Consider the following 15,112-nt stretch of genomic DNA (forward strand, 5'->3'; position numbering starts at 1 on the left):
AGAGTCCGATGAAATCGGTGTACCCTTCTTGGGCAGACTTTGTTTGCAAATTATTTAACCAAATGTTTTGAAATTTTGCATGCATGTTCTACATTATTCACAGGGTGTGAAATTCTGGTAATATAAATATATATATATATATATATATATATGGCAATTCACGAAAAAATACAACACAATTTCAGGGCATGTTCTAAATAAAGAATAAAATTCATTTAAACACAGGTTCAGAAATGTGTTAGCAAGTGTTGGCTGGCAAAAGATTTTGCCCTGATTTCTGCGCCTTGGTAAGCAATACTGTATTCTTGGGTCCAAATTAAAGGGTAGTTTTAATGGTTTTATATGAAATTTACTTGAAAAATTGAATAAGAACTGGATTTTTAATATAACTCGAGAAATCTGGAGGAAAAGACAAAAGACTGGGATCAAAAAACACACTGTTTTATGCCTGACGTAAAGTAACTTTGTTAAAGGGTAATAAACACATTATTATGGGTAAAATAAAGTCTACAGAAACTAAGTACAAAGGTAAGAATTTACAAGTTTATAAATATTATATTTTGCCAATGATTTTTCGATTCGATTTTTATAACCTATCAAATAATCATACAAGTACAGGTTACATAAATGATATAAGTAAACAAAACTAGAATATTTCAAAATTAGATTTGAAATAGTAATATGTTATAATGATATATGTACGGAAAGATAGAGTAAAATAAAATTATTTAAAAATAAAGAAATTCTGAAAACAATTTGAATTTGCGTCAAAAATTACATAAATCAGTATGCCTCACAGACAATGAGCAGGTCGCTTAATGAAAAATCAAAGAGAAATAAGAAAGCAACGACAAGGTGAGGGATGCAACAAAGAACACAATGCTAATCACATTATACATAATCAAAATAACAAGGAGTTTAAAAATCTCCAGGAAAAATTTGAAGAAGATTTATGGAACCTTCAGTTTTATAAGTGTGTCAAATGTTTGTTGTGGCTTATTATGTTTCAGCAGTTCATTAGGAGGAATAATAATTGGTATAATTTATAATCCTGATATTGAAAGCAAAAATTATAACAATCATATACTACTTTGCATATTTGTGTCTTAAGAAACTCTCTTTCACTCAACTCTCTTAAAAGACTTAAGACTTAACTCTTAAGAGAATTGATAAACTCTCTTTGATAACTCAATGCCTATTTTATTGACATTTACTAAAAAAAAAAAAAAAAAAAAAACAATATTTATTTTTCTTGAAAAAAATTCCCATTAATGCTTGCATATACAGTTAGTATTCATAAATCTCAAGGAATAACTAGATAAGGCACTTGTAAATATTAGAGGGTAACAAGTTTCAAGATGGCCTAATATACATCACTTTTTCACGGGTAAAGAAGGGCTGCTGTTGAAACACCATCATTCAATCTTTAAATGTTATTAAAAAAGTAATAAAAAAATTCAGCAATGGTTGGAATTTTGAGATGAATTACGACTACTGAATATTGCTAATGAGATTTGGATATCTTCATAACCTATAAAAAAAGCACATGTGAAGCCGATTCAAAAATCAATAAATATTTATGATATTTTTTTTTAAATGTATATTTTAAAAAAATTTATTGGTTAGTTGTACATTAATAGATTACATTTAAATTAAAATTTAAAATTTGTAAATCAATTCAATTCAAAATGAATACCCAAAATGGCAAATGAATTTGAATCACTGGCTCCACCTATGATTAAAGACATTTTTAAAAATGTACGATTTTTTAAACATTTTATATTTATGTTACATAACTATTTAGATTATACATTTTTATAGATATACATAAAATAAGATTCCATATTCAATTAATTTCTTTTTATATCTTAGATAAATTCAATTTCAGAGCTCTTATCTCTATCTTCTTTTCCATTTGATAAAAAATGTCAACCTTAGTGTGCATGTTTTAATCTACATCTCCAAATTTCTTATCTTCAGACAAATATAGTCTGAATTATTCTGAATGTTTTTAATTCTGATGTTTTACATCTTTACTGAAGTATATAGAAAAGATAAAAAGAAAAGCTGGAGTCATTTGAAATAAGCGCATGGAAAATGTTGAAGAACATTAAATAGACCGGGTAAAAAATGAAGAAATAATGAATAAAGTAAATCAAAATAGAAATTTAATCATAAAATTTAAGAATAGGAAATACAAATCTAGAATAAATCATAAGAACAGAAGGATTAATTAAAATTGTGATAAAATAATCACTAGAAGATATGTAGAAGAAAGTAAAAATTACTGATTATTTAAAAGAGATCAATGCTATTAGGAGCTCAAAAATTTGGCAGGAAACAACAAAGAATGAAGGCAGTCATAATACAAGACCAGAGAGCATATATATATATATATATATATATATATATATATAAATTTATATACAAATCAATAATCTTTTATAGAATAATTATAATATATTAATTACCTTGCTAATAGGAATAATAAAATTCAAATGGTAAGATAGAATCACTCTGGTTAATAGTACAACAAAGCAAACAATAGCAGCATTTTCAAAATCTGTTAACTGAACTTCACATGGTCTAAATTCAACACGCCATCCAATGGTTGAATTTGGAGGTGGTGGTTTAAATCTCATGGTTTGCCAGTTGGTTGACTGAATATTCTGAAATGAAGAAATAGATAAAAGAATAATATTTTAATCAATTGAAATCTAAAATTAACTAATAATAAAAATAAATAATAACTGTAAGATACAATTGTGATATGCTTCATCTAATTTGTTAAATCTGCTCTTATTAAATTAAAAATACTTTTACATGTTGCTTATTGTTTATGATAAAATAATTATCTGATTCAATCACCCAAGTTTTTACTTGAGTATTATTGGGTATCTTCTATATTGTTTCTCCAACCGTCAATATTTATCAATATTTTTTATCCATCGCTTTACCCAAATCATATCATATCCCTCTCCAATCTTCTCATCACCGTCCTATTCATTTTAGTCTTTCTTCAGTTTTCTAGCCACCTCTTCTTGATATAAATCATTTTTTAGATTAGATTAGATTTTAAGAGGAATAGGAAATCTGTCTTTAAACAGTGGGCATTTCAACCACTAGTTTAATCTTTCTTTTTACTAAATAGGAAACAGAGTCTATGAGCAATTCCACAGAGACTGAGGATTATTACTCAATCTACTCCAGCAAAGAAGTTATTGCCTATGATGGTGCAAAAAATGTGTTTACCTTAGTGTCCATATTTTAATCTATAGGGTGAGAAGTCCCTTTAACTTAAAGATGGGAACTTAAACTTAAAGATTTAAAGTTAACTTAATTTAACTTAACTTAACTTTAACTTTAACTTTAACCTTAACTTTAAACTTAGATGGGAAGGATAAACCATGTTGGGGATTATCTGGTGAGTTCATTTGATGGGATAACCTTAGTCATAGTCTGGTAGGGAACGATGGCGGATACGAGTGTCTTCACTGTCGAAGAGCGTTTATTAACTTGTGTATGATCCACAAATGTCCACACACTTATAAAAAGCTGGAGAACATTATGAATGATTTCTTTTATGTTTTAGGAAATCGTCACCATACGACAAATGGGAGAAGAAGGCTTTTGCAATGGGAAGTGTTCTTGATGCACCATGCAGTGGAAGGCCGAGCATTTGAGCTGAGACATGTGCTGCTATGGAGGCGTCTATTCAACAATCACTGATGAAATCAACATGAAAATGTTCTGCAGAGTTAGGTATTGCAAGATCGACAATATCAGTCCATATGCGGAGGGATTTGAAAGTTAAATATTTTCGTTCAGAATGAGTTAAGCGACAATGACCTTCATCTATGTTTTTATGCGTATCTGTTATTGCTTGAACGCTTCCAAGAGCAAATGATAAAAAGAATGTCATGTTCTCAGATAAGTGTGAAATTATTGAAGCTCACTTTTTTTAGGAAATTGAACACCATCTGCTTCATGTTACGATTTGGACTGGGATGACAGCTGAACATCTCCTTGATCCTTATTTTTTCGACGGCGCAGTTAAATCAACACAGTTATCTCTGAGATTGATCGACAAGTGTTTGCTTCCAGAATTAATGACAAAAGGAATCACTGACACAATTATGTTTCAGCAAGATGGTGTTCCAGCACATTTTGCTTTGAATGTCTACAGACGCCTCAAATGAAATTTTTCCGAATTGCTGGATCAAATGTGGATCAGAAGAGTTATCAATTCCATTGACTTGGCCAGTAAGAAGCCCTGATCTCACCACATTTGTCAGTGCATTCTGAGGTTTTGTAAAAGAAGAGATCTGAAAATGCAGACATGTCAACAATGAGCAACTCCAAGACGCTGTTCGGACAGCATTTGAAATTATCAACCCTGATATGCTGTTGTGGATGAACAATGGGACATGGAGTCACATACAGCTGTTTTGAACATGGTAGAACCCACACAGACATTTTAGATCTATAGAAGGTAAGCTACATCTATCCTAATAATTTCAAAACTATGAAGGGACTTCCCCTCCATCACGTATGTTTCTCAATTTCTTGTCTTCAGACAAGACTCATCTGAATCATCAATCTGATTGGTTTTACTTAAGCAAAAACAATTAACTTTTAAGTTCAGTTGGGGAGAAAGGATCCAACTTAGTTCCTTAAAACTTTCTCCCTCATCCATTTACAAGTACCAACTATCTTAATTTTGACTATCTCAGCAGTTCTTATGACATCATTTATTACTCTTTTTCTTCCAATCCTCCTCAAAATACTTCTCATGAATTTTATTTCAGCTACCTTTAACATTTTCTCAATCTTCCTTCCTCTTGTCTTTGTTTCTGCTGTAGAGTTTAATACCAGAATGAACTAAACACTACTTGTTTTGTACTGCCATTGGAATTAAACTAAACATTAAATTTCTAATACTTCAGAAGAAATCACTTGTTTCTGTATTCTCTTATGTATATCTCTTTGTATATGAGGTGTGGTTTTACCCGCCACCAGTGGCTTAAATCACACAGTATTGTAACTTTTTCAGTTTGTCATCATTTTGTCAAACCCTTGTGATTCAAGCCAATGTTTAAGTTGAAAAAAAGAAATAAACGCTGAGAGTTAAGTTAGGCCTATCAGGTGGATGACTGAATATTATCCATCTTGCTTCGCAGTTAGATTTTCCACTTCTGGCTGGGTACTGTCATACAAAAACAAAATCTCACATCTTGTTTGTATTATTATAACTCTTCTAAGATTTTTTAACATTTTACAATATGTATCGAATTAACAGTAATTTCTCAATCACTAAATTCAAAGAGCAAAGCATCCTCTTTGTCCCAAAATACAGTGAGCATAAGCTTCTTTACTAAATGTTCTTGTTTCAACTTATGGTCAGGAAGATGATGAACACTTGAATAAGAAATCAAGGTATCATCTCCACTAATAATGTAATCAAACAATTCATCACCTTCATCTTCACAACACTCCAAAAAATTCATGTGCTACAGCAAGATCCTTGTGTGTTGGTTAATATCTTCAGCACCCATTTAACACAATTCTTTATAGCCGAGTTTTTCAGTCAAAATTTATAAACCAATGATCATGAAACACCAAAAAGATAATTGTGGCACTTTGAAGTACCAGTTTTCTAGAATTCTTTCGTCAAATTTTTCAACCAAATCATCCATCACTATTGATCATTCATCATTAACATTTTTTCACCCTTCTTGAAATAAATGGCACCATTGTCTTACTTCAGCATTACTTATAATAATCGGCCCGTAAATGTCAAAAATTTGCTTGCAAGTTTCAGCCGTAGAATTGTTTTTTGCATAAAAAATTGGATTACTTTTCGTACTTCACATCTGGTAGGATCATGAATTGCAGCACTCATTATAATTGGATGAAAATAGACTAACAACAAAATGACTTAACTACTGTTGATAATAGCTGATTATTGGTTGAATTAACAGAGCTGCGTAAGTACCATCTGTTTACATCACCTCATAATTACAATCCTCTGAAGGACAATAAGTAAATAGATTCTACTTTTGTATTTTTTACAGTGTTTTCCAACTTATAATTTTTTTCTGAACTTTTTCAGTGCTTTTTTTACATAATTTTACTCTTCTTGTGAAATTCCATCACACACTTTATAATTGAGCCAACTTTTATGTCAAAATATATAATTACTATTTTCCTGAGCAATTAAAATGAGTTAGAAAATAAAACATCTGGCCAAATGTGAAATTTTAAGAGTGATCTGATTTAAATACAAGCAAAGTTCACCTTTTAGAAATTTGTAGACAAATATTAGATATACAGAATGAATCTTCATCTTTGACAACTCTCTTCAGAACTGACACCAGGACAAAAACAAACTTGTTTTTGATACAATCATGAAAGCAAAACTAACGACTAAAGACTAAAAGGTTGAAGAACGACAATAAATCATTCATAGAACATAGGTGTGGGAATGAATACCTATTAATTTTCTTAACAAAGAAGATTAATTTTAATTATAATATGTAAAAGATAATGTTTTTAAAATGAAAATTGTTGTGAAAATTAAGCTTTAAAGCTTAAACTTTTATAATCCTGGCTTTTCAATCATATGTAAAATAAGGTCAATTAGAAAAAGAAAAATGTTTCGCCAAAATAAATTTAAAGCAAGCTAACAATCGAAAAATATTTTTGTGGTAATTTCAACAAAATCTTCTGATCTTTTAATACAGTTATCATTATGTAATGTCACTAGTTTTTCTATTACAGTGTTTAAAAAATCCTGGTTTAGTTTTACTGGCCTTTCAGTGACAACTTTTTGATCTCACCAACACACCAAATCTAAGAAAATTACTATTTTAGATTAGAAAACAAGTGAAAATTACTGGAGGCCACAAAACAGGTATGATGGAAAGTTAAATGCTCCCAAGCTAATGTTTTGAAGCAATCTACGAATTATTGAAATAGATAAATGTAAAAAAAAGAGTTAAATTATGTACTGCAAGAGAAAAATATGATAAATCTTTATTTATTAAAAAATAAAAACTAGAATTCCTAGATTTACTATAAAATTAGAATTACTAGAATAATTCATTGTTTTTACACTTTATAGAAAGTCAATGAATAAAAGGTTTTTCTATTCCTAGAAAATAATTACTATCACTTTTTATTTGCACAATTTGCTTGATTTTTCTTTTGTTTTGAAAAATAGTTCCTAGTTTGTTAATTAATGTTAATTTCAGAAGTCTTAAAACACCTCCATGCTTCATTATCAACAGATGCTGATTTATTAATAGCAAACATATCTATTACGTTCAAATTTATATTTATTGAGAAATATCATAAAAAAGGATTTCCCAAAATAAAAAATTATTTTGATGACTTAAGAATGTTCTACAGGGTATTTTGAATACTTTGAATTTTCTACAAGGTATATTTCTTGCGTTTAAAAATTGGATCGCACTTTAAATTTCAAATTTGTTTGGATATTCTATTTTTTAACTTATATTAAATGGTTAGGAAAACAGCAATAATATGAACTTTGCTGAAACTGAGGTAATACAACAGTGAATTAAAAAAAAAAAAAATTCTGCAATACTTACTTCAAAATGATCAGTATCTTTCATATCATCCTGATCGACTTTTTCACTGAATAAAGAAACAGTATCACGTATAAAAAGGTGAGAAATATGTTGAGCTAACAAATGATCAATATCAGCTTCTCTTAATTGCTTATATATTTTTTCATCATATATTACTGGTACATCATTAAATCTGTAAAAAAAAAATATGAACCTAGAAAAATTATAACTTCTCACTCAATCAGTGAAGGGAATTAAAAGCAGTATTTACTTTTTCTGAGCCATTTTTAAATAAATACTAAAGATTAATGAATAAAAACAATACATACTTACTTTTTTCCAACTTTTAGAATATTTTCTTAACTAGTATAGTAATTACTACATACAAATACGTATTTCAAACTATATAGAAATACAGGGCATTTCATAATGTCCTTAGGAGTTACAAAAATTCAGTACAAAAAAAGTATTTCACTTACCTAAATGAAAGTTGTATGAGATGATGCAGAGACTCAAACAGTTTTTGTTAAAATCTATAAATGTTCAATATGTGCTCCTCTGGTGACACGGCACACATCATCACGAAAGTCATGTCATGTCATTTTCGATAGAGTTGATTGCTTTGATTATGCGATCCTTTTGCTCAGCGATATCATGCGGCATCGGTGGGATAAACATGTTATCTTTCATGTAACCCCAGAGAAAGAAATCACATGGCGTGAGGTCTGGTGATCTTGGTGGCCACGGCGTAATGTGTTGGTCTTCTTCAGACGAATGTCCTATCCAGCGCCGAGGTAATGTTATGTTAAGGTACTGTCGAACCTCGTTATGAAAACGGGCAGGACAACCATCTTGCTGGAAAATGAAGTCGACAGGTTGCAAATGAAACTTGCACGCACACATTCAACATTGACTTCTAAGGTTGATGAACAACCAGTTGATTTTCGCTTGAACAAGCAACCGGTTCACTGAATTGTTTATACCATGCACGAATTGAATTGTCACTTAGTGGCTCCTTATGAAATTTCAACCGAAATGCACATTGCACAGAAATTACTGACTTTTGAGAAGTGAAATTCTAACACACAAAATGACTTCTCGCTTCCCGTGGCACCCATTTTCTCTACTGTCGACGCCTAGCGAGCAAATGGTTTACTAACTGCCTAGTATATGTGGAAAAAACTATTTGAAATACTCTTTCGTACAATACTTGTTTTATTCTTATGAGTGAAATAGTTTTTTGTTAATGAATTTTCAAAACTCTGAAGAACATTATGAAACGCCCTGTATTTATTTCAATTATATGAAGTAAATGCTTAAAACGAGATAAATAAAAGTTTGTGTTTATTGTAATTTAATATGTATATACTGTAGGAAAAAATCCAGCTGCTATAAACTAGCTTGTGAATTGGAAAAAAGTACTATTCTACTTCACGCTGACTGACATGGCTATTTATACAATTTAAATGTATGCAATTGTAAAATATTTAAAATGCATCAAATTATCTACTTGATGAAAATAAACAGTACTTTGTTTTGAGAAACCTTCCACTGAGCACCTTTTCTTTTTCCTGTTTAGCCTCTGGTAATTACCTTTCAGACAATACTTCAGAGGATGAATTAGGATGATATGTATGAATGTAAATGAAGCGTAGTCTTGTACAGTCTCAGTTTGACCATTCCTAAGATGTGTGGTTAATTGAAACCCAACCACCAAAGAACACCGGTATCCACGATCTAGTATTCAAATCCATGTAAAAATAACTGACTTTACTAGGACTTGAATGCTGGAATTCTTGACTACCAAATCAGCTGATTTGGGAAGACGCGTTCACCACTAGACCAACCCGGTGGGTTCAATGCTTTTTGACCTGAAAGTAAAGATTATGATACGATTTGGAGGTTAAGTAGTATCGAGCAAGTCATGACCAAAGTTAATCGAGATGTTTGTTTGCAGAATACAATATACCACCATCTATCTTAATTCTACGAAGCTTATGACAAGAGGTAAAAAATAATATATAACAGGCGACATGGAAAAGAACACATCATCATTGAGACAATCTTTAGACAAATAATAAATGTTTTCTTGGTAATCTTGTGCAGGTAAATTTGAACAAAAGCTTGTTTTTTATGCCAATCATTAACTTTTTAATGATTATTCTTCAGATTAATTTATGCAATTTTCATTGGTGATCTTGTATTATCAACTTTTCCAACTCATATTGCTTGAGGGACTTATTCAAAATTGGTTTTTCTAAATGTATCATTTCAAGAAAACAAATCTCAAATATAAAAATCTAATTTTTTATTAATTTCCACCTTTATATTATTAAAAACTTACATCAGTTTTTCTATAGAAATTTGTTTCCCTCCTCACCATTTTTATACTGCCATTGAATAAGTCTTCTTTGTTGATTTCTAAACTGATCTAAGCAACAATCTATTCAAAACTATACAGTTGTTTTTTAAACATGTTATATAGTAATTTGTTATCAACTTTACTGCTGTATCACCAATAGAAAACTTAGTTCCATCATCGCTAGACATCATTAAAAAATTAATAACACCCACCAAAAATGAAAAGTGGCTGTACAGTTCAACAGATACAAACCTTAGTAAAATAAAGGTTAAAATTAGGAAAAAAAAAGAAGTCCTCTTGGATATGTCAGAACATGTATAGACCTGATTTTCCGATCTATGCAAAGTATTTACTAAGATAAATAATTGATTGATTTGCTATACACAAATACTAAAAAGACATCAACATTACAGTATTTACTTTTAAGTAATATAAAAGTTTAATCGCTTGAAATTAAGTTAATAATTTAACTTAAATATATTTACTTAATTTAACATCAAATACTTTTCAATATTTAGTTTTTAATCACTTCACTTAACTGAATCAAATATACACATTGAGATTCTCACTATATAATAATTTACCTTTATTAAAAGTAGAATCAACCATTCTAGTAAGCCTAATAAGTAAACAATTAAACTAATACCCATTAGACAATGCCAGTTGGATGCAATAGATAGAGCTAGTGCAAGGTTGACTCATTGTATCTGATAAAAGTAAAAGGAATAATATTAATGTAAAATCCCGTTGGAGAAAGGAAAAATCTACCCATTAAAATAGTTGGGCATTTTTTTCATCAACATTTAACAAGTAAAACAAACATTTTTTTAATGCAAAAAGTTCAGATATGTTAAATTTGGTCAATAATTTATGCAATGAATAGAATAGAATGTTAAAAAACATAACTTCTATGGAAAAGAAAATATAATTTATACACAAACTAATAATTTTGGTTTTACATAAATATGTTGTTTAAAAAAAAAAACAAAGATTAACATTAAAAAATTTCAAGAAAATATTTTCTCCAAAAAATATATTTGAAATCTATAAAATTAAATAACTTACTTTTCTCCTTGTTCGGACAAATATGAATCGATCGAATCGTAACGAGACTTTGGAATTTGAAACTTATTTTTTTTTAATGGTTCCAAACCTCGTTCTTCTCTTGTACGACAATCAACTGAACCAGATATAATCGACCATCGACAATCAATATCGGTTAACATACCACGATGTACTGGGCTAGCAGCTGTTAACGCTAACTAAAACATATAAAAAAACAATATGTAATAATGCTTGTTAGATACCATAGAAATACAGATATGAGATTAATGATACTGATTACAGGTGGTATGAGTTACTTCTGAGAATGAAATAACTATTCTCAAGAATGACAAACGTTCCATGTTAGACTTGATAGAAAAAATAAGAATGTGTTTAACACCCAATGAAATACTACTTAGTCCAATTACTGTAAATTTATTTAATTTCCTCGGTTATATATTTTTTCAACGTAGTTATTAATATTACATGTTCTTCACTGTATAAAAGTAATACAGTACATTCTCGAACAGTATAATAATTAACTTACTTTTTAATCTGTATCTCATGTTTTATTTTTTCAAATTCTTTAATGAAATTTTGGCTTAACAGTGAACAAAAATTATTAGCTCCAAAAAGGTCCTTCTGAAGACAAAAGTCCAATATTAAGAGAGCAAATCATTTAATGTGAATAATTTTTTAAAAACTCAACAAACATAAAATAAATTTAACACATTTCAGTTTTATGAAATAGTTAAAATTAATATAAGAAAGTTAGCAAAAAATGAAGCATAACTTTTTTGCTTTTACCCTTTGCATTTTTTTATTTTAAGTACACCATAGGTTTTTTAAATATTAATGACTCTATCTTGATAGCTGTCATTATGGTATTTTTTAGGTTATTAATATTAGTTGAAAAAAACACTAACTTTAAAAAAACTAGGGTCATTAAAATTGGCTGAACAGCTATCTCATATATTTTTATTAACGCCACAACTTTAAAAACAAAGTATTAAAAATGATAAAAAAATTCTTTTTTTTTTTTAATTCTTAAGTCAAGTCTCATGAAACCCAATTTACAAAAAAATTCTCTTTAATACTACAGTCTATTTTCATATTAGATATGGATAGATTTTCAATCTAGAAAGTTAAAGTTAAAATAAATTGATATTTCAAATATGGTACCTTTACTTTTATTATACCCCTTGGCTTTTGGGGCTTAAAAGGTTATTTATTGGAGTAACTATTTACTACAATAAGTCAGCTTAATTTGTTGCAATGTTATTCAACAAGATTTTTATTCCAATTTACTAAAAAAAAAAATATATATATATATACTAAGATGCTCTCGACCAACACACAAACACATTCATACAGTTCTAAAACATTTTTTTCTACTAAAGGGGTCTTCAAACATCAACATTGATACAAAACCCTGATACACAAAATGTTGGCTGATCACTATTTTTTCCCTTATTAGCTAGTTATGCTGCTGCAGCAGCAATAGAACTATAGCTGGGGAAGTAAAAATAAATAATTACATATTACTGTAAGAAGTTTTATTCACCTACTTTAAGTTATGTGCGAAGAATTTAATATTAACCCTTTTATTACAGGAATTTTAGTTCTCTATGTCAAAATTATTACCTGTATTCAAGCAAAACCCACCCAAAAACTATTTCATCAATTTATAGAATTTTATTTACAAAGAAATCTGGCATAATCTCAATATTACATATCAATTTTTTTAGTTTTTAAAATTTAAGTTCTTAAACGTTAATTTGTATTTGTATTTATCTTTATGAAACATCAAGATACATTTCATCTTAATACTTTTTTTTAAATGCTTACAAAAGTATATTGGCAAATTGTAATTAACTCGTTTAGAAAACGTATTTTAATTTTTACTTTCTGCTACATAACGGGGAACATATGGTGATAATGTTGAAAGTAGAGTTTAGGGTTTTCTGCAAATGTTTGCACTTTAGGGTACAACTAATTCAACTAGACCAAAAAACAATATGTAAGTATGTACAGTGCATATAATGAAAATAAAAGCTTGTGTTGAAGAAGGTCAAGACTATTACTACTGAACCTGAAAACAATTATACCAATCTAATAGAACAATAATAATCGTTGTACTTTTATTTATGCATGTTTAATTTACTACTATTTTCATTAGCTATACTTCATAATTATGTACCATTAAAAGTTCAAAAAAAAAAGACAGAAAAAATAAGAATTTTAATTTAGGTGTATTTTTAAAATAAAAAAATCTTAATTAGTGTTTGAATGTATGTTGTAAACATAATTATACTAAATTAGGTGTACAATTATTATTGTAAAATTCTTTTTTAAACAATATTTAAAATTAATTTTTTTTTTTGTATGATCACGTTCATTGTTGACTGCACTACTATTATTATAAAAATTATTTGAAATTTGCATTATATGTCCAGTTCCTGTGCAAGTTCACCAACTTTTCTGTCTTCATTGGAACAGTCATTTTCATTAGCAACATTGAGACTGCAGCATGTATAATCTGCTCTCAGATTAACCCAAGATTATGTTACAGCAATCATTAAAGATTTCAATATCTCGGCACAAAATGAACAAAATCAAAAACTGTAACGTTACATTAAAGACCTCACAATTTTTCATTAAAGCTATATAAAAACCCTTTAATTTCCATATTTATTTGAATCAATACGTTGCTTAGATCGAAAGATATACAGCATTAAAGACAAAAGTGGCCTTTTCTCTTTAAAATGGAATATTTCAGTTCATAAAAATCATAGACATACAACAAAAAATTAAAGCTAAAGTCTTAAGTTTTCAAACAATTTTAATAGAGTTTACTGAAAAAATCTTGTTTCTCGAAGCGCTAAATGAAACACAAAGAAAAACTTTCAAATTTTTAAACCTTTTCTTCTCACAGATTTTTTTTTTAATTTGACGATTTTTGAAATCTGAAGTGCACTGTCAAAAAGAAGAATATTCAAACTTTAATTTCTTCTTTTATTTGTCTCTCTAAGCCCCTTGGTTAAAAAGTTAAAACAGTTTGAATACAATCATTTTTTATCGAAATATATAGGTGTCCCTTTTATTTTTTGTACCAGTGTATAATGTAACAGTAGTACAAAATAAAAAAATAAAACCGATTTATATTTTTTGTTATACAGCCGCTTGAAAAAAGCAAGTTTGAACCTTTCTTTTTTCAGTGTAGCAGTCACCAAATGTGCCATTTTGACAACTACTTATAATAAATATGTGAAAACGTATTAATATTTATTATATACACAGTATTATTAATCAATTATCAACAAAGACATAAGAAAGAGCAGCAGGAAATACATATACAACACAAAATATAATTGAAGTGGAAAAAAACAATAAACATATTTTTAATTTTTGAAAATGAATTATAAGCAAACCAATCATCGGATATTATATGTTTTTATACCAAATTGCAGCTTACATCATCATGTTTAAAATGCCATTTAGTTTATGAATCATATAGCATGTCTCAAACATGTATTAAAATGATTAAGACATCAATACTTAGTCAATTTTTATATGAATTTAGGTCTGTGCTACAGACATGATTTGTCCAATCCTGCATGAATTGACAGGATTATCGGTGCTTGTTTTAACTTGCTAAGTACAAATTCTGTCACATATGATAAACAAGTAACTGCATGTTTATTTCTGTTGATGCGTGTTGCATTTCAAACCTATATAAAGGCAGTAATTGTTTCTTTTACTTTTATTAGCATTTTCCCTTGCAATCTGTAGCAAGTTTTTTAAAGTCAATCTTTTACTCACACATTTGTGAAGTCACAACCATGTCAGAAGCAAAAAAGAAGAAACGGCAGTACAGTGCAGAACATATTAAATACAGATTTATCGAAAATCCCACAACTCGATCAATGCCAATGTGCCTTATTTGTCAAAAAATCCTTTTAAATGAAGTGATGAAGCCTTCAACCCCATAGGGAAAGACACCCACCTTGTGACGTTATCGGTCGTCAAACCACCCTTCTCCATTCCGAGCCCTGAGGGGCTTTAAATATGGGCAGACTAGGTGTTGGATTTTTTATCAAATGTCAACACAGCA

General features: G+C 29.0%; 1 protein-coding gene across 1 annotated transcript in view; it reads right to left on the reverse strand.

Moving 5' to 3' along the window:
• Window positions 1–15,112, reverse strand: part of Gclc (glutamate--cysteine ligase) — a 144,642-nt gene that overhangs the window by 19,802 nt on the left and 109,728 nt on the right. Inside the window, exons 7-9 of the mRNA XM_075379801.1 lie at window positions 11,020–11,216; window positions 7,614–7,785; window positions 2,472–2,669 (exon numbers count right to left, since the gene is read on the reverse strand). Of these exons, the coding sequence (XP_075235916.1) occupies window positions 2,472–2,669; window positions 7,614–7,785; window positions 11,020–11,216 (567 nt within the window). The remainder of the gene's footprint in view (window positions 1–2,471; window positions 2,670–7,613; window positions 7,786–11,019; window positions 11,217–15,112) is intronic.

This window comes from Lycorma delicatula, chromosome 12 (assembly GCF_047948215.1).
Source record: "Lycorma delicatula isolate Av1 chromosome 12, ASM4794821v1, whole genome shotgun sequence".
Classification (NCBI taxonomy): domain Eukaryota; kingdom Metazoa; phylum Arthropoda; class Insecta; order Hemiptera; family Fulgoridae; genus Lycorma; species Lycorma delicatula.